Source organism: Helianthus annuus, chromosome 9 (genome assembly GCF_002127325.2).
Source record: "Helianthus annuus cultivar XRQ/B chromosome 9, HanXRQr2.0-SUNRISE, whole genome shotgun sequence".
In the NCBI taxonomy this organism is placed as follows: domain Eukaryota; kingdom Viridiplantae; phylum Streptophyta; class Magnoliopsida; order Asterales; family Asteraceae; genus Helianthus; species Helianthus annuus.
Window position 1 is genome coordinate 128,273,868 of NC_035441.2, and position 21,310 is coordinate 128,295,177.

At 37.8% G+C, this 21,310-nt stretch overlaps 2 protein-coding genes across 2 annotated transcripts in view; both read right to left on the bottom strand.

The window, feature by feature from the left end:
- The window catches only part of LOC118481777, a 2,977-nt gene extending 1,818 nt beyond the window's left edge, over positions 1-1,159 (bottom strand). The window contains exon 1 of the mRNA XM_035977030.1: positions 125-1,159. Within this exon, the coding sequence (XP_035832923.1) occupies positions 125-1,159 (1,035 nt within the window). The remainder of the gene's footprint in view (positions 1-124) is intronic.
- LOC110906697 (protein ZINC INDUCED FACILITATOR-LIKE 1) overlaps positions 1-21,310 on the bottom strand; it is a 47,744-nt gene that overhangs the window by 23,396 nt on the left and 3,038 nt on the right. The gene's annotated exons all lie outside the window — the stretch shown is intronic.

Below are 21,310 nucleotides of genomic sequence, written 5' to 3' on the forward strand. Positions count from 1 at the left end.
TGTTGCCATTAGACGTGGTTGCCACCTTCTTAAGCCATTCCAAAACGGACTTAAATAAATACCAACAACAGGAAAGTAAGATAAGAAAAGCTCGTGGAACAAGAACTATTGTTTTACATATTACCAGAACCACAATATGAAGTGCTAAACAGAAGTTTAAAAAGGCGTTTTTTACATAATGAAAAACGATCTTCAAATAACGGCCTGGAATATGTGAATGAACATGGTTACGTTTCCACTGTTGAAGCCTTTCGATCCAGTGTTTTTCAACCCGGAACACGTTTAAATGGTTCTTGCTTAATTTCTTTGAGAGGCTATAATGACCGATAGACGTGAAACATCTTAAAATCGGTGCAATACTGCCTACAACAACCCCAACTAACTGCACGATATGAATTATCATGAGTGACCACTTATAGTCCGAACCTTCATACTGATAATCATATTCTTTGAAGTTTATAACATATGTTAAATCATAACTTGAATTCAAAGCAAAGAGTACACATATAACCCCAAAGGCAGAAGAAACTGGTGAGCAAGCAATTACAAACTGAAGGTTTCGAGTTTCTGTCATCATCCAGTACTTTTTAACATAAAGTTTGAGTTCCTCAGCGGAAAACATTTTCTCTTGATGAATTGAAACTAGTTGTTGTGACTCATTATACCTGTGTTCTAACTTTTTTCTCATTGATGGAACTGTCAAAGCTACCGAAAATGGCCATAGAATTAGAAGGGGAAGTATATAAATAAGGTATGCAACCCAGTATGATGACAAATAAATTTGGATCCCCATATTTACAACAATAGTTATCAAGAGGATAGCTAAGGCCACAATGTTCATTAGAAGCTCTTTGTCATCCATAAGTCCTAAAGAAGGGAGAAAGTTAGCTAACATGGTGACCAAGAAAAACATGCTTACCATCTTTTTGTCGGAAAGGTCAGTACTTAGATTCACCGGTAGCTTCATTGCAATTGCGATAAGTGTGATTGTTGCAGCATTGAGAGTGAAAAATCTATTTGGAAACCAGAGCTTCCATTGCCATACTGCTTGGACCGCATCGGCTGCCATTGCAATGACGCATATGAAAGATGCTATAGCAACATACAAGCCCACCCATGGCATCATGACTTCTGCAGGAGTTTTCGAATTTGAATCCATTATGGGAGATTGTCAATGAAAAGAGAGTTTCCTTTTTTTTTTTTTTTTTAATTTAGTAGAGTGGGATCCAACCTGCTTTACATATATATATATATAGACACACACATGAGTGTGTATAAATAAAGAAGTAGAAAGATATTTATTTACAAGTTGAAAGTTTCTTCTACGTTCGTTCTCAAGGGACCTCCGCATAGTGTACATTTTGTTGGAAGTGTCGTAAATGCATTGTGATTGGGGTGGTCACTAGTGATAGAATTCCATCACTCACAATATCCAATCTTGTTCCGTCATGTCAGCAACTATTTTTTTATTTTTAAATTTTTTTTTGGGATTTATACACATGTGTATATTGTTAATCTTTTAACTATACATATATGTATATTGTCAATTATACATATATGCATATACATGTTTAAAATTGAAAAATAAGTGTTATTTAGGGTTTAGCATTAGTATTTAGGGTTTAGCATTAGTATTTAGGGTTTAGCATTAGGGTTTAGGGTTTAGCTTTATGGTTTAGGGTTTAGCTTTAGGGTTTAGCATTTTAGTAATAGTATTTAGGGTTTGTAGGTCCCTTTTCGCGGAGGAGTACGAACCTAAACCTTGTTATACAAACCTACTAGCGAGTGCGGAATCCAAGCTAGCAAGCAAACCGAGTTAGTAGCAAGTAGAGAAACAAACACACAAAGATTCACCGATTAACACTAGTCGTATTAATGCAAATGAAGGTTCGGTTACAAGCTCAATGTTTACAGAAGTGTTCTATAAACTCTCTAAGTGTGTGTGTGAGTTCTGGGCAGAATGCTCTCTAAGCTTCTATCTCTTGGTGTGTAAAATGGCAGAACTCACTCTCACACAACACATGCATGGGTATATATACCCAGCTCAGCAGGTCTGCTCGAAGGATCCGAAAGATGGGCCGAAGGATCATCTTTCGGATACAATGCTTTCGAAGGATAAGCAGGGACCTCGAAGGATAGTCTTTCGAGGTCTATCGTTCGAAGCATATCTTTCGATGAGATCGAAGGATCCAAATTATCCTTCGATCTCTACATCATCCTTCGATCAGAACATCTCTCAACATACAATCTGTTGTCCAAGTCAAACCGGAGGATGGTTGACTTGGTCAACTTACAACACAAATCAGGACATCGTTACATAAGACCGAATACAGACAAAGTACAGACACAAGTGCACCAACAAACTCCCCCTTGGCTGTAGCTTTGTCTTTGATCTCTAATCTTTGTCTTGTTCTTCTAAAAGTGTAGACTCGTCTTGAACTTCGACGGTCTTTGGTCTTCAAGTCTTCAAGACTCTGATGTCCTATCATGTCTTCAATGTCGGAGGGTCTTCAAAGTCTTCACGTCTTGAAAGTAGAAAGTGTATCAACAAACTACCCGTATCATGTAGGAAGTGTGTTGACAAACTCCCCCTTAACATAAGCTCCCCCTTGAGTTATGCTCGTGAAATACTTTAACTTTATGAAGTAAGATCCTTCGAGGTGATCATGATGGCCAGCGGCAACTCGATCATCTTCATTCATTGAGTGCCTTCGTGTCTTCATTCCAAAGCTCGTCAACGACCATGTTCTCCTAGCCTTTAGAATCTGCACATGCAAGAAATCTAAACGCGTAATGAGAACAATTGCTTGGAATATAGTATAAACAAATGACACACGAATGACCATGTCATAATCAAACACCGTCCGACAGTTTGAAAGTTTAATAAAATTTGTCAATTTTAGATTTTAACTTTCAAAACATGCAAATTTTGACCGTTTATGAAGATTTAGTCAGTTCGGTTTTCAGTCAGGTTTCAGGTAACGAAGACTTGAGCTCCAACATCGTTCGATCGAAAATAAAGCAGAAATAAAATCTTTTTGGCTTTTATAAAATTTATATTAAAACAAGCCTAAAATCTTTTTGGTATTTTTGAAATTAAAAGACAACAATTTAAAATCCTTTGAGTGTTATCAAACGACATCACCGCTAATGTCGTGCTGATATGCACCAAACGATGAAACTGTTTAAAAGAACTAATAAAGGTTAAGCAGTAAATAAATATATACAAACATTCTTTTTGCGAGTTTCGAGGGTAAGAGAATCATATCAGTGTACGGTCATGCCAAAACACTCTTGTTGTTCAGTTAGTTAACATTAAGATAAGCATCCTATAACAATTATCGGTATTGTTGTCCACTTAAGCTCAACTTATCAGATGTAATCATGTTTAGAGGATACGTTAATGTATGATTTATACTTACCGACCGGTGTTCATCCACATCACGACACATTCACGTATCAAGGTATGCACGAGAGTTCATCTTACCGGTGAGTATACCGATTATCATCTGTTTGACCGTATAAATTGTGAGATACTCACTTATTTTGATTTGAAAACAAGTCCTATGTGATATAATCACTTATTGATGAGGAACTTGATTTTCGTATGCATGAGGGCACAGGTGCAAGTCCGTGAACAGGTCAGTACTTCCGTACAGCAGAGAGACGAACTTGACACCCGGAAAAATGTGATATTTTATCACTTATTTGATTTGGACATGTGATTGTTTATCACTTATTGAGGTCGAATGCAGTATGTAATATGTACACGTATGTATAGTATCATGGAAGATCTAGACTTGCGTCCCCGTTATTTTTCGGTAAAAGATACAACCATGATACCCAGATGATAAGCAGCATAAAGACCGAATATCTCAGAACCTCGGCAATCTATCAAACGAAATTTCGGTACTAAGACCATATGCCAATGAATGGTTCCCACCTGATCTTCAGTCGATTAAGATTTATATCACCCTGCACACTTTAAAATGATTGTGAGCCTACCGATACATCTTATATAGAGCTGCTTATCGTTTTGCATTTAAGGTTTAAAGAGGTTTGGATAGACCACTGATGTACTATCATTTTCTCTTTTGCTCGCCAGGAAACTCATTTTTGTTTTTCTATTGTTTTTGTGTTTTTGAATTTTTCGATGTTTTTGGATTTTCCGATTTTTGGATTTACTCCCCCTAAAATCAACAAACTAAGATAAATTTAAAAACACAAAGGTATTTACAAAAATGATTTTCCGATGTTGGTTTTACTCTTGCTTGACCTTAATGCCGTTTACCAATAATAAAAAGTCAAATCTTGATTTGTCAAAAGCTTTGGTAAATAAGTCGGCACGTTGGTCATCGGTGTGGACCTTAACAACATCGATTAGCCTTTTCTCAAAGCAATCACGTATGAAGTGATATTTGATTTCGATGTGTTTGGTCTTTGAATGCTGCACAGGATTTCTAGTGATATCTAAAGCAGCAGAATTATCAACGTAAATAGGAGTAGTTAGGAATTCAAAACCGTAGTCCCGCATCTGTTGTTGGATCCAAAGAACTTGGGAGCAACAACTTGAGGCAGCAATGTATTCAGCTTCGCATGTTGATGTAGCTACACACGTCTGCTTCTTGCACTGCCATGTGACTAGGCGATTTCCTAAAAACTGACATCCAGCCGTTGTGGACTTGCCGTCGATTTTACATCCGCCAAAATCAGAATCACTGAATGCTACCAATTCAAAGTTATTATCCCTAGGGTACCACAGACCAGTGTCGGGGTACGTCTTCAAATAACGAAAAATCCTTTTGACAGCAGTAAGATGTGAGGCCTTCGGGTTAACTTGATATCTGGCAAGCAGGCACGTCGGGTACATTATGTCTGGCCTTGATGCTGTGAGGTACATGAGAGATCCGATCATAGCGCGATAGTTTGAGGGACTAACAGCTTCTCCCTTCAGATCTGGAGTAATTCCGTGATTAGTTGGCAATGGGGTACCAATGGGCGTTGCATCAGACATCTGGAACCGGCTCAAGATGTCACCAACATATTTAGTCTGATGGATGAATATCCCAGACTCCGTTTGTTGTACTTGTAGGCCCAAGAAGAAGGTCATTTCCCCCATAGCACTCATCTCGAATTTATCCTGCATAATGCGCTCGAATTCCCTACACAAGACATCATTAGTAGAACCAAAAATAATGTCATCAACGTATACCTGTACCAGAAGAAGATCTCCATCTTGTTCTTTGATGAAAAGAGTACAGTCGATAAGACCTCTGCGAAAACCGTTCTCCAGCAGATAGTGAGATAAGGTTGCATACCAAGCTCGTGGTGCTTGATGAAGACCATAAAGAGCTTTGTTGAGCAACCAAACCCGATCGGGATGGATAGGATCTTCAAAACCTGGAGGCTGTTCGACGTACACCTCTTCTTCAACCACACCATGTAAAAATGCACTTTTCACGTCCATCTGATAAACCTTGAATCCTTTGAAGGACGCATAGGCTAGAAAGATTCGAATTGCTTCGAGACGTGCCACTGGTGCATAGACTTCGTTGTAGTCGATCCCTTCAATCTGACGAAAACCTTGAACGACTAACCGAGCTTTGTTTCGGATAACAACTCCGCGGTCATCCTTTTTGCATTTGAAAACCCAACGGGTACCAATCTTCTTGTATCCAGCAGGTTTCTCTACTAGTTTACAGACACCCAGCTTCTGGAATTGTTGCAGTTCTTCCTGCATTGCTTCAACCCAAGCATTATCTTTCAAGGCTTCTTTCCACGTTCTTGGTTCTTCTTGTGAGACATAACACGCGAAGGACCAGTCGTTTTGTTGCCCGGATTCTCGAATAGCTGCATACAAGCCTGCATTGTTGTTGTTTCGCAACATGTTTCTTGTTTGTACGCCACTTTGCACATTTCCAATGATGTTTTGTTGAGGATGGGTATTATGAATCCTTGTTTCTGGATTGTCTGGAACTGGAACATTTATACCCAGGTTGTTAAGATTAAGATCAACAACCAATTCAAGACCCGGAATTGACGAAGAGGATGATGCAGTAGTCTCAGCTGTTCTATGTGTTTCCACTGGAGGAGTACCCTCTGAAGTACCATGAACTGCTGTTGTAGGAGCTTCTTGATCTGCATCTAGAAATTCATCATCCTCTGAAGATTCGTTCAATTCGTCAGCATCATGAAAATCCTCATTGTTGAGAGTATTGTTGTTCACCGAAGAGGATGGTTCTTGATTCACAAGAATTGGACGAACCACCGGTGAAACTGTTGCATTGTCACTCTCGAAAAACATCCTAGCCGCAGCATTTTCTTCAACGGCTTCAACATTGATCGAATTGAAGAAGTCATCGTACTCAAACATCCAAGGTTGACCCGGATTTTTGACTGGCAAGGTGTGCCTTTGTACTCTGACCTCAGACCATTCCTCGACCCTTTTAGTCTCTAGATTCCAGACTCGTAAGTTAGGGGTGGCATACCCAAGAAAGTATCCATCAATTGCTCTTGCCCCAAACTTTCCATTAGGATCGATGATAGTGCATGGAGCTCCAAACGGTTCGAGATAGGACAAATCTGGTTTCCGTTTTTGAAGAAGCTCAAAGCAGGTCTTGTTGTGTCTTTTGACTGTAAGGACTCTGTTCAATGTGTAACATGCAGAGGCCACAGCTTCAGTCCAGAATGGAATAGGCAACTGTGACTCTACCAACATTGTCCTAGCAGTCTCGATCAATGTGCGGTTCTTACGTTCAGCGACACCATTCTGTTGAGGAGTATAAGCTGCACTAAACTCATGAAGAATACCTTTTGAAGTGCAGAACTCCATCATGGAATGATTCTTAAATTCAGTACCATTGTCGCTACGTATCCGCCTAACCTTCAACTTATACAAATTCTCAATCTGAATGATTAAGTTTTTGATAATACCAAAGGTTTCACTCTTGTGTGCCATGAACGCAACCCAAGAAAATCTTGAATAATCATCAGTAACCACGAGGCAGTATTGATCACCTCGAATACTCTTGTGCTTGACAGGACCGAACAAATCCATGTGCAAACGTTCAAGAGGAACTGCCACTGTGTTGATCTTCTTTGTAGGGTGCTTCTTCTTTGTTTGCTTTCCTTTCTGGCACGAAACACAGATGTCTTGAAGATGGAAATTTTTGAGGGGAACACCATTCACCAATTCATTTGAAACCAAATGATTCATTTTACGTAAGTGAATGTGACCCATTCGTCTGTGCCAAGAGATAGTGTCTTTTTCAGTGGCTTTGGAAACGAAACAAGTTGCTTGTGCAGACGTAGTAATAGCCTGGCTCATGTCAAGGACGTACAAATCATTTATCCTTGGAGCCGACAAGAGAATCCATTCTTTTGGAATTTTGAAGCCGGGTTTCAGCACATAACATCCATTAGCATCAAAGTGTACTGAAAATTTCTTGTCACAAATTTGAGAAACACTAAGAAGATTGTGATCAAGTTGTTGCACAAAATTGATCTTGTCAAAGCTGACAATCCCGTTAGATATCATTCCTTCACCCGTTATATATCCACCTTTATCTCCAGCAAAAGCAACATAACCTCCTCTAATAGATTTAACGTCGTAGAGAAGCTTCATGTCGCCTGTCATGTGCCTGGATGCCCCACTATCAACAATCCAATGACTACTGATAGTTCCTCCTGAAGCACCCTGCACATGAACTCAAATGAATTAGTTGGAGATGGGGACCCAAGCCATTGTGGTCTTGGGTCTTCCATTTTCATCAATGACAATAACTTCTTGTCTTTGATGGTTGGTGAATTGTGATGGTCCCCCTGATTCAACAACCGTTTTTGGTTTCCAAGTCTGTTTGGTTTCACCAGTGTTTTTCTTTAAAATTTTAACTTCTTGATGATTTGAAGTTTTAGAATTTTCTGGTTTTACAACAACAGATTGTTTATGAACCACATCGGTTTTAATCGCTTTTTCAATTTTCTTGACCTGTTGCCGTTTCTGTTTCTTTTCCCTTTCTTTTACAAGTCGGGGATCTTGTTTTGTGGAAACAGATGGCTTACGGTCAGTCTTACCACGGGGATCATCAACCTTTCCTTTCTGCTTATGAAGATATGGGCAGTTTCTAATAATGTGCCCAATGGTTCCACACTCAAAACATGATCTTCGTTCTACAAACCCCGAAGAATCATGTGATCGTCTAGCCGATGATGTTGAACTTTGTGAACCCGAGGTACTAGGTTTTGAACTACTTGGTTCATTTCTTTTCTCGACAAAAGCTTTCTTGACAAAATCTAAGTTAGATTGATTTTCAAACTTCTCAATTTTGTCTGTTCCCGTCGATTTCACAAAGTTAACATTCTTCTTCTTCTTTTGGTTCGGCTTCTTTTGCACTGGAGCCGGTGCTTTACCTTTGGGTTTGGTGTGATTTTGCTGTGTTGGCACTGTTGGCAATTTCTTGTTGCCAAATTGCTTTCGAACTTCAGCCTTTGGGATTGGAGGACACTGGGTGACTGTAACTTTAGGTCCTGCCTTTCCCAAGAACTTACTCGTCGAATTCTCAAAGACTTTGCAGATTAAGGATTGATTAACATTCTTAATGGGAAAATCTTTGTCTGAGTAAATTTTATCATCACCAACTAGAGTGTACAGCAAATTCACACTCTCCGGCTCTCCTGCAGATGAGGACTCAGTTGCAACAGTCTTAGCGGGTTTGACAGGGGGATCACATAGAATGTGATTCTCAAGAGGTATATCCTCATTTTTGACTACCGCATCAGACTTTGCTGGGACAGTATCATCAGATTCATCATCAGACGAATCAGCATCCTCAATCACAACTGGAGGATCTTGATTCTGTTCAGCACTCACAAATGTATCTGCTGACACATCTGAATCTGAAGATACTTCCTTTTGGTATCCGAGTCCTGCAGCAAACTCCTTAACATCTAGAGGCACAGAAGGTTCAAAGAAAACCCTGTCCTCTTCATCAGGCATGGCATCATAATTATGTCTCACTGGTGGTGGACACTTCTTGTAGCCAATGCATGTGACATCTCTCTTTTCCTTCTGAACGTCAATGATGTGATCTAACACATAGCTAGAACTCAAATAACTGTCTAGCTTGAGTTGGATCGCATCACTTTCGGTTTTCACACAAGCCATCTCTTTTTGCATACTCTCAAGGCGAGATATATACAAATTAATATCAGTTTGTTTTCTTGAAACCATTTTAGTCAGTTCAGTTTTATCCTTCTTTAATGTTTCAATTACTGACTTAAATTCTTTTTCATGGTTTTCATAAAACATGTTGGCTTCTGTGCATTTAGAGAGATCCACAGTCAACTTCTGATTGTGGAGAAAGGTCACATCATATTTTTCTTGCAAAGCGTCATGCTTACTTTGCAAGTCACTCAAATTCTCATTCACAGTAGTATGTTTGTCTTGCAAGTCAAACAAACTAGCTTGTAAAGCATCATGTTTGCCTTGCAACTCAGACATACTTTTCTCAAGATCAGCACATCTAGCATGCAACCTAGCACATTCATCACAATTAACAGCAGTGGGTTCATCGACACATACTTGACTTGATGAACCGTCGACATTAGCCATAAAGGCTGAATGGAGAGAAGACGAAGAGTAAGCAGCTTGATCCACCAGAATAGATCTTCTTTGAGTTTCTGCTACAGCTTCCCCCAAGAGTTCATCAATGTCAATATCATCTGAAACATTAGATGTCTCACCCACATGATCATCACCAGAGTTGGATGATTCTTCATCAACACTCCTGCTGTATCCAGAGGAGTCTTCATCTTCAGACGATTCATCACCACTGGCAGAAGATTCTCCACCATTGGTGTGAACCAGCTCCTTCACAATCTGAGCAAAACATGCTGTTCCATCAGGAGCATCACCACCCAACTGGATTGACCAGTCACAACCTTCATCCACCTGAACTGCAAGTGCTCGGTTTGTTTGGTTGTTGACAGGCACCAATGTACGATCATTGTTTCTGTTCTGCTGGTTGCCTTGGTTCCTGAAGGGGTTTTGATTCCCGTGCTGGGCTGGCTTTGTACATTCCCGTTTAAAGTGGCCCCGTTCACCACAGTTGAAGCACTTAACAGCTTGCTTATCGAACCCATACTTGGTGTCTCGCTTACTCTCCAAGCTGGTTCTTCCAGTACTTTCCATCCAATCCTTTGCTCTTCTCACAGCACTCGCAAAGGCCCACTTGATATCCATCAAGTCCATCTCTTCCTTATCAATCTGCCTGTAATCTTCTTGTGTCAGATTAATATTTCCAATCTGACCTTCTATCAACCCACAGTACGCGCTCACTACAGTGTTAAGCAGCTCCATGTGTTCCTTAGCTACTTCTACACTGATTTTAGAGAAACTTGAAGTGTCAAGCTGTACTGTATTTGGCTTTGATTGTTGACCTGCAGAAGATGATGTTCCTCCATAACAGGCATATTGTGGTTGTTGAACAGGAGGAGGAGGAGGTGGTTGTATTGGATTTCCATACAAATCTGTGGTTGGAGGCGGCTTTACAGGAACTTGCACTGGATTGCCGTACATATCCGTGCTTGTGACAAACGCCGTTTGAAGTGGAGCATGTGAACCGGCTTTTGCTGATGAAGAAGTGGAGGTGCCATAATACATCTCTGGATTCTGTGGCACTGCAACTCTCTTTGCCTTTAACGTTTCTTCCTGATCCTTGTTCTCCAGAAGCTGCACGAAATCGTTGATATTTGTAGTTCTCAACGTTCCGTTGTACTTCAAGATTTCCAGGAAGTTATTCCATTGAGGAGGCAATGCATCGGCAAACTTCTTTACCACCTCTGTTGGAGTCGTTGTGACTTCAAAGTTTGTCAGCTCAGTAAGCAGGTGATAGAAACGGCTTGTCATATCTCCCAAGGACTCCTTATCCATACATGTGAAGCCATCGAATTCTTTCTTCAGTAGATCTCGTCGTAGTTGACGTGTGGCTTCATTACCTACTCCTCTTGTCTTCAAGGCATCCCACAGCTTCTTCGTAGTCTTGAAACTGACGAACTGATGATAAATATCCTTGCTCAGTGCTTGAGTAAGAATAGCGTATGCTTTCTTTTCTAAGTCATACGTCTTCTTTTGATCATCAGGAAGATCGGCAAATGTAGCTGTCGAAGAAGCAGCAACCTCGATAGTTTGATCGAATTCCGTAATGAACCGTAACCACAACTCTGTATTTTGACCAAGAATGTATGTATGGAAACGATCAACCCATCCTGGATATTCATGAAGATGCATCAACTTTGGAGGCCTGTTCAAACTTCCGGTTTCACTTTCGCTTAGAAGAAGACTTTGAATACTCGGAGTTTGATTTGAAACAAACGCCCATTGACCAGCTGGAGTGGCATTTGTTTGTGAGGATGTAGATACCGGAGATTCGGCCCATGATGGAGATTGACTAGTATTCATGTATTTTCCACTGTCTGGAGCCGGACTTCCCCACCAACTAGGATTCATGATAGATAAGCAAAATAAATGCTAAGTAAGAATGATCCGAAAGATAACACAACCGAAGGATCCTGGTCGAAAGATCTGAAATCACAGAAACTTGTTAACAATAAACAAACCTCAATCGAAAGATATAACCTTGTTCGAAGGATCAACAGTACTCGAAAGATTACTGTTGACTCTCGAACAATGATTTCGAAAGATTCAAGAACTCGAAAGATTCCCTTTGAAAGATCCTTATCTTTCGAGCCAAATCCTTATCTTTCGAACAATAGATCTCGAAAGATTCACCAATACGAAGGATCCTAATCTTTCGGACACTAGTCTTTCGAAAAGATTCCTCTGTCGAAGGATATGTTTCAGACTTCGAAGGATGGGTCGAAGGATATAAATCTTTCGAGCCCTCCTTGATCGAAAGATATCGAAGGATGATCTTTCGATGTCGAAAGATATCTTTCGAGAGGCTCTGACACTACTGACACAGATGTGACGGGTTGGTGAAAAGGTGATGGGTAGGTAAGTCAACTTTCGGCAGAATGGTATGGCAGGCTGACAACTTTCCCACCAACCACGATTTTGAAAGATAATTTGCCCAAAAAGGAAAACTTAACCCAGAAACCGGTGACCGGAACCTTAACCGGAATATTGCCGGAATTCACCAAATCACTCAAAAACAAGTTTTCAAGTTACCCAACCCACTTTAAACACTCCCGGTTAGTTTAGACACGTTTTTACTCAAAGAAAATGCAAGAAAACAAGTAAAAACAGGTGCAAAAACCAAGTGTTTCAACACACCAAAACTTGTAAAAACCCGGTTTTAAACAAGGTTAAGAGCCTTAGCTCTGATACCACTTGTAGGTCCCTTTTCGCGGAGGAGTACGAACCTAAACCTTGTTATACAAACCTACTAGCGAGTGCGGAATCCAAGCTAGCAAGCAAACCGAGTTAGTAGCAAGTAGAGAAACAAACACACAAAGATTCACCGATTAACACTAGTCGTATTAATGCAAATGAAGGTTCGGTTACAAGCTCAATGTTTACAGAAGTGTTCTATAAACTCTCTAAGTGTGTGTGTGAGTTCTGGGCAGAATGCTCTCTAAGCTTCTATCTCTTGGTGTGTAAAATGGCAGAACTCACTCTCACACAACACATGCATGGGTATATATACCCAGCTCAGCAGGTCTGCTCGAAGGATCCGAAAGATGGGCCGAAGGATCATCTTTCGGATACAATGCTTTCGAAGGATAAGCAGGGACCTCGAAGGATAGTCTTTCGAGGTCTATCGTTCGAAGCATATCTTTCGATGAGATCGAAGGATCCAAATTATCCTTCGATCTCTACATCATCCTTCGATCAGAACATCTCTCAACATACAATCTGTTGTCCAAGTCAAACCGGAGGATGGTTGACTTGGTCAACTTACAACACAAATCAGGACATCGTTACATAAGACCGAATACAGACAAAGTACAGACACAAGTGCACCAACAGGGTTTAACATTAGGGTTTAGCTTTTGGGTTTAGCATTAGGGTTTAGCTTTAACTTTTGGGTTTAGCTTTATCTTTAGGGTTTGAATTTGGGTTTAGCATTAAGGGTTTAGCTTTAGGGTTTAGTTTTAGCTTTAGGGTTTAGCATTATGGTTTAGCTTTAGGGTTTAGAATTAGGGTTTAGCTTTAGGGTTTAGCATTGGGGTTTAGAATTAGGGTTTAGCTTTAGGGTTTAGGGTTTAGCATTAAGGTTTAACTTTAGTGTTTATGGCATAAGGTCTAGGATTTATAACACATATTTTTTTCAATTTTAAACATGTATATACATATATGTATAATTGACAATATACATATATGTATAGTTAAAAGATTAACAATATACACATGTGTATAAATCACAAATTTTTTTTTAAAAAAATAAATAAAAAATTTAATCCTTAAAGAAAAAGCTGCGATTTTTCCAAAAAAAAAAAATTGCATTTTTTCACCTTTTTTTGCATTTTTTGCTTAGGGAAAATGTGTGGTCCAGATTACTTCTCAAGTTTCTCAAATAGAGTGGACTTCTCTTAGGATCCCTACCCTATATATATATATATATATAAGGTGAGTTTCTAGAGTGAACACTAGTGTACTTGCGATATTGTCACCTGACATTCTTTAGAATTTATTATAGCTAAGATATCATAAGTAATTACCACATGACATTTAGTTGAATTCTTTATTAAAATTAGATAATTAAGAAAACCTTTAATGGATACATATTATTTGTTGGTGTAGGTTCGTGATTTGGACCGTAACTCGTGATTCGTGTGTGATTATGCTCAAAGACGGAAGATTAGAGACGGATAAACAACTTTCTTGTATAAATTTGGTAGGATAACGTTACAAATCGGCCCGATTACAAGCTATCCAAATTATACCAAAGGAGCATACATCTGGGAGAGACCAAGTGGTGATCTCTCCCCCAAGTCTAAAACCTTTAAACCTTACAAATGAACTAAGGGTGGTATTTATATCCACACCACCTCCAAATGAAAGACCACCTTTATGTGGAAGGTTACTTGCAAACACACACGATCAAATGAATAACCCTTTCGTTTGACCACTTCAAACGAGCGGGTCTATATACGTTAGTTTGACCGTTTCACTAACTATTACATAATAAACAAAAAAAGTAATCTAATCTATTCGAACAGTATCAGACACAAAAACTGCACCACCAAATTCCCCCTTGTCCGTTGCTGGCGAATGCTGAAAATGCAACTGTAATTGATCTTCAGTCAAGTATTTGTTGATGTTATCTTCTCTGTGTTAACAAATTCCCCCTTGACCGATGATCCAGGTAAATAGTATCTTGACTTGAGTCTTCATAGCAATACCAAGCCCTTGAAGCTTCTCGTATAATATTTCCCCCTCAAAGTACGTGTATCCGTGTTGGGTGTTGTGCAATTTCCTCGCAAGGCTAAATTGACCGATCTTCAGCTGATCTTCCAATACTCCAACCAGCATTTGATAAGGGTTCTATTCTTTAAAAACTGCATCAAGTCTTGATCTTGTCATAAGAACTCTATTTCATTCAAGCATACTACATTGGTAGAGTTTTCTGGTGAACTGTCTTCTGTAAACCATCTTTGTGGAATCGACCAAGTAATGCACTTTGATCATCAGCATCAACACTCAGGAAGTCAGCTAGACCGATTATATCATTTGCAAGCTCAATCAGCACGCTTAGTTGAGCTACATCCAGATCTCATTGTCTCGCCTTTGTGAAGTTGACCACGTAATGCACTACGGATCTTCAGCATCAGTACTCAGGATGTCAGCTTGACCAAGTACATCATTTGCAAACTCAACGAATTGAATTACACCCAGATCCCTGTAAAATCCCAAAGAAACATCAAACCCAAAACCGAATCCTGCAAATTCCCCTCAACTATAACTTCTGATAGAGTTGGAATCCACACTTGTCAGCCTTAAACTCTCAGCTCTCATAAAGATTCCCCAGGTCTTCAGTGAACAGCGTTTTGAAACTATTGTTGACTTTAGATACATGTATGTTTCCATTCAAAATCCTTCACGCTGGCTGGAGAATTAATTAAAATCCTCAAATATATGTTTGTGCAAAACATTCCACGCAAAACTTTTGGTATCACCAGAAAATCACAAACTTTACTACTTGTGATTGCATTTAGAAATTTACCGAAGAAATTCCAAAACATATGAAAAATTTTTATTCCCCTATTTCTTTGGTGAAATTTCTAAACCTTAACAAATTCACTCCTCTGAGCGGAACTTTCATCAACTTCACTGAACAAATTCTCTCCACTGAGCAGAATCTTTCAAATGTTCTCGGTTTTCGAAAAATCACGAAAGCGACTTTCTTCTTTGCATATTCTAGTTGATAAAGAAAGTCCCCTAGCCCCGTAGGATCCAACTTGTATCCCCCCAAAGTTCTGTTACCACCTAATCCGAAAACTTCCATCATAGGCATAACTCTTCGACTTTGTGAACTCGTTAGGACCGGTCTTGGCTCTCCAGGTTCCTTCAATCGTTACCAAATGCGAGAATATGACAATAAACAAAATGCTTTCAAGCATTTACGAACACCGTTAACAAAACAAATTTTCACGTGCGGAAATAAATATACCGTTTTTGGCCCATAATAGTCAAGTCACCAAATTTGACGTTTACACCGATAACTGTGACTACCCAACATTCTTCAAAAGCAATTATTTTCATCATCCCTAACGTGACCCGGCGCGAAAATATATCATTAACTCTCCTCTCCTGCCCAAAATTGCATCAAATATCGCCACAAATGAACTTCTAAGACCCGACCCACTTCACCAAAGGTTCCCCGTCTGATCATCATTCAACACAACATACATTTGCTAAATAATGTTGACCCATGTGAAAATCATTAGCGACGCAACTTGTTAAACTTCATTATATGAGCCCCATGAATATGTGGATTAAATGAACTTGCGTGGCCCATAAAAAGAATTGATGCATTCAGTTAATACCCATCCAAGTGAGGCCAACATTCTATCATGCTAACCAAAAAAAAAAATATGTGGCCTAGTAATTCAGTGGGGGCTAATTGGCCAATCCATATGAGACCCACTAAAAATAATTATTATATATATCAAAAGACATCAGGGGTATGCGCCAGGGACTTTTTAGGCTTTTCAGATCGGCCACCAAGGTTTTCAACCTTTCCTTTTACCACTCCTGTCCAGCCTTCTAGAATTTTCCCCTCAATTTGAAAAGACCTAGGCATAGGAGAGTCGTCATCGTCAGCAGGGAAGATTTTACAGAACCAGCAATCGGAACTTTGCCTTCAATTACAAAACCACAGTCACCGGAATGATTGTGGGTTTTCACGCTGGTCCTTGGTGGTGCTGAGCAGGGTTTGTGTGGTACGCGAGTAGAGAGTGGCGAGCAGGGTTTGTGATGTCCTCTTCCATAACCAGCCGGATCGGTGACCGGTGACGGCAACACGCAGATGCTAGGGTTTCTAAGATTCCGGTATTAAGTTCACTTCTTTTACCATGCTTTTTTTTTTGACGAGAAACATGATTTTTACAGAGAAGCAAAGCCGACCTTCTATTGCTTAGAGTTTATCCATAGAAGAAAAAGGAACAACAAAAAGCTTGGTAAGAAATGTTAAATTATGAACTTTTGACTTTACTTGCTGTGTTTACTTGAAGTTGAGGTTTAATCAAAGAACTTTCGTTGTTGCTTGGCGTTAATCACAATTGTGCTTTTAAATTAAGTTGCTGTGATTTTGTATTTTTTCCTTTTTTGTGTTTACTTGGTTTGCTTACTTTTGTGAGAGCATTTGTACCACTACAAGAAAGGGAGGCCTTTAGCGGCGACAGGTGTAGCCGGTATTGGTCCACTTTGTCGCCGCTATTGACCTTTACCGGCGACACGTCGTCGCTAAAGGTTCGCCGGTATTGATAGACCTTTACCCAACTGTATACAGAACTATTGCATATGACATGAATCATGATCATTAGTTTTTATGTTAAAGATGTTTGATTCAATTTAAAGAACTTATATTGCACACCAGGCTTTCTTTAAAATGGCATAAAAGAGGTATTTTTTAACAGTTGGGTGAAAAAAATAGGTTCAGAATTGTGCACCTTAAGGAGTTTTGTGTTAAGGTCCATGTTTCGTGAATTTGATGTCAGTTTATTTATTAATTCTCTAAATAATTTTGTTGAAGAAACAGTCAAACTAATTACAACTCCTAATTGCAAAACCACATTCAAACATGAGTTTTTACAGCCCTTTGAATATATATATATATATATATATATATATATATATATATATATATATATATATATATATATATATATATATATATATATATATATATATATATATATTATATATATATATATATATATATATATATAATTCTGATTGTTATATATCACATAAATCACTAAAAAAACGCACATTCAGACATGTTCATGTTGTGGCTTTAGTTGAACTCTGACAATGCAGTTTTGATCTAATATTATTGCTATGTTGTTTGAAATAGTCAATGTTCCTATATAAATATCTATAACAAACATTTTAATTAAAGCCACAACATAAACGTGGATAAGTGGCAAGGTATGAACTTATTGAGACATGTCGTACATTTTAACAAACATTTGAATAAGACACGTTTAAGATATGCATTATTTCGTTATGTTAATTCCACAGAATTTTATTTTAGATGAATTGCCATTCAAATTAAGTTGTATGTAACATTTGAACCCATTGCTTAAACAATGGCTTTGATTGAAACAATGGAATATTAGTTTGCCATGTCTATGAGGACCTCACATACATCACCTGCTACATAAAAATAACATTTGAGCTGCAACTTTATGTTATTCAGTTGAGTTTAATTTCATTGAGGTTGGGTAATATTTCTTTAAGTATTTAATTGCAGGAAACTAAGCTCAAGAAAGATAACAATGGCGTCTAGAAGTGTAACATGGGAAACACTACTCCCGCCGCGTAGCGCGGGGTAAACACCTAGTTATCATCAATTCGTATTGACAAATCCTCCACTAATAAAAACACTACATACCTGAGTATTTATTTTATTTCCTCGATATTTAAGATCCATTTAATCAACAGATTCCATTCATTAGTGGGGCCCATTCATATTGTGTATGGCCTAAAAAACATTGCACCTTCCAAACAAGCCTAATATGACAACCCTACTGCACTCTTGACACCTCCAAACAACCCTAGCCACCACACCATCCATAACCTGATCGCCCTCTATTGCCTCCAACGAAACCACCAAGTCTCTCTTCTACGAAGAACAATCAGCAACATCTACAGCAGACAACTTCTTTCATCTACAGCATACAACTTCTTTCATTCTGTATTTCACTTTAATCTGAATCGGAGATGGCGATCTGCAAAGAATGGATTCAGCGAACAATAAACTGCCGAACTATATTCTTCGTGGAGGTTCTTCGCCGGTAACCCACGAAGAATGATCAGGTTATTCGTGGAGGGGTTCTTCGCCAGGTGGTTCTTCGCCAAGCTGGGTTCTAGGTTCTTCGTCCAAAGGTTCTTCGCAGGGGGTTCTTCGGTAGAAATGGGTTTTTTGTGAAAGGGAGGTTCTTCGCTGTTCACTTTTGGGTCCAGATCTGAAGAAACCCTAGTGTTTCTTAAACAGCCGCCACACACCTCGAGAACACAGCGAACTGTTCATCCACAGATCTGACCAAAAACACCTCAAAAGTGATAATTGATGATGAAAACTTGATATACTTGGTGTTAAACATAAAACCTAACCCTCTTGTATGGTCCGTTTCATCTCAGATCCAAAATTTCGGGTCCAGATTTGAATTTTTTTCATGTTTACACCACTTTCACATCTTGAACAAAAACCCACAAAAATCACTAGTCAAAAGCTCATGTGACTTAGCAAATGGTTAGATTCACTAAGTCGGGTACCATGGCTCTGATACCAATTGTAGGTTCGTGATTTGGACCGTAACCCGTCATTAGTGTGTGATTATGTTCAAAGACAGAAGATTAGAGACGGATAAACAACTTTCTTGTATAAATTTGGTAGCATCACATTAAAATCGTCCCGATTACAAGCTATCCAAAATATACTAAAGGAGCATACATCCGGGAGAGACCAAGCGGTGATCTCTCCCCCAAGTCTAAAACCTTCAAACCTTACAAATGAACTAAGGGTGGTATTTATATCCACACCACCTCCACATGAAAGACCACATTTATGTGGAAGGTCACTTGCAAACACACACGGTCAAACGAATAACCCTTTCGTTTCACCACTTCAAACGAGCAGGTCTATACACGTTCGTTTGATCGTTTCACTAACTATTACATAATCAGCATAAAAAGTAATCTAATCTATTCGAATAGCATCGGGCAAAAAAATTGCACCAACAGTTGGAGAGGTCTACTTTTTGATCTTTCCACATCTCTCCTACTTAATTAGGAATAATTATTTTTTATCTAAATTTTTTTATTATATTATATCATCAACAAAATGAAACTAATTATTACTCTTTTAAATAAACTTATATTTTTTTTTTCAAAATTTTAACAAGTTTAAAATTATGCTGGTTAAAAATTAAAAATACGAAGAATAATTATGATAATTGTTTTTATGAGTATTAGTTTTTCAAAGATTTAATGTGGTTGGTTGTTAAGAATGGTAAAAATACAATATGTTAAAATCAAAGTTAATACTCAGTTGAAAGAGACTAATGATTAAAAATTTAACTTAACAAAATTTATAATTGTCACGCCAATGCTCATTTTTCTTAAATACATATTATGACGATTACATGTTAATAAGTTACATTACATTTTATGTAATTATTCAAACATATAATGCATATAAAATAACTTTTTATTTATTAGTTATATGACATTATATTTATCAACTCATTTAATACAAATTATTGTAACCTAGTTCATTTTACATAAACATAAATAAAAAAAACACTAGAAGATTTATATTCCTAGAAATAAAATTCATTATACATTAAAAGATTATCCTGTCAAAATTTTAAGTTTATTTAAAACTAAGAACAGGTATTAAATGATGTACATTTAATTAGCATGTGACATGTTAAGGAAAAACTTAGGGTGATATGTGTCCTTTTTAATTTAAGGGGGAAGGTTATTATGGTCTTTTCTCGCGTGACCTATTTTACCCTCAATTTTCAAACGGCTATAACTTTTTTATACAATAATATTTAAAAAAATTACACTATATTAACGATCATTTCATTTTCTTTAATTTGAGTAGGCTATTGCTATAGTTTTCTTAGTTTAAAAAAATATTTTACAAGCTATAAAGTTACGTGATTGTGTAACGTTACGTCATTATGTTCAAGTATGTAATTACGTGTCATATATGCAAGCAGTAACAAATGCTCAATATGATCCTAAATCTATAATCGTGTACTATATGTAACAAGTGTAATGACACATGTTATGTATCAGTACGTAATTACGATATTATAATATTTTTATTGTATAATGTTTTTTCACTAAAGTTGTGCCTATTACATGATTATACATTCTATATAATGAGAACTTAAATGTTTTTATACTATTAAGTGATTAGATTTGTAATACAAGTCGTTCATGATTATAGATGTAGTGTTACATTGGGCATTTTTAACTGTTTGCACACATGGTATATGATTATTAAATTGAACATTTGTTACTACTTTTACACACACAGTACATGATTCTAGATTTAGGTATACATTGAGTATATGGTACATGATTTAGGCATTCATTGATTATTTGGTATGTGATTATAGATGTAATGTTACATTGAGAATTTATTACTGCTTGCACATACGGTACGTGATTTATGTATTAATTGATTTATGTTCCAATACATAATTACTTACTAGAACAAAATCACATAACTTTATAGCTTGTAAAATAATAATTTTTAAAAATTAAGAAACTATAGCAATAACCTACTTAAATTAAAGAGAATAATATGTTCGTTAATACGGTATAATGTTTTTTTTTTAATTATCGTATGAAAAAGTTAGTGCCTTTTGAAAATCATGAGGGAAGTGGGTTTATGAGTTAACAATATTGGATTTTCCTATTTTGTCATTTTCCCTACTTGTTTCCCTTGTTTTTAATTACGCGAATTCTAATTTTAGGAACCATATAATCTTAACCATTATTATTGCAAATCGACGGCACAAATTGTATCCTACATTTTATACGCTAAATTGTCTTATACAATAACCTTCCCCTAGATATTAAATATTTAGTTACTTAAAATCT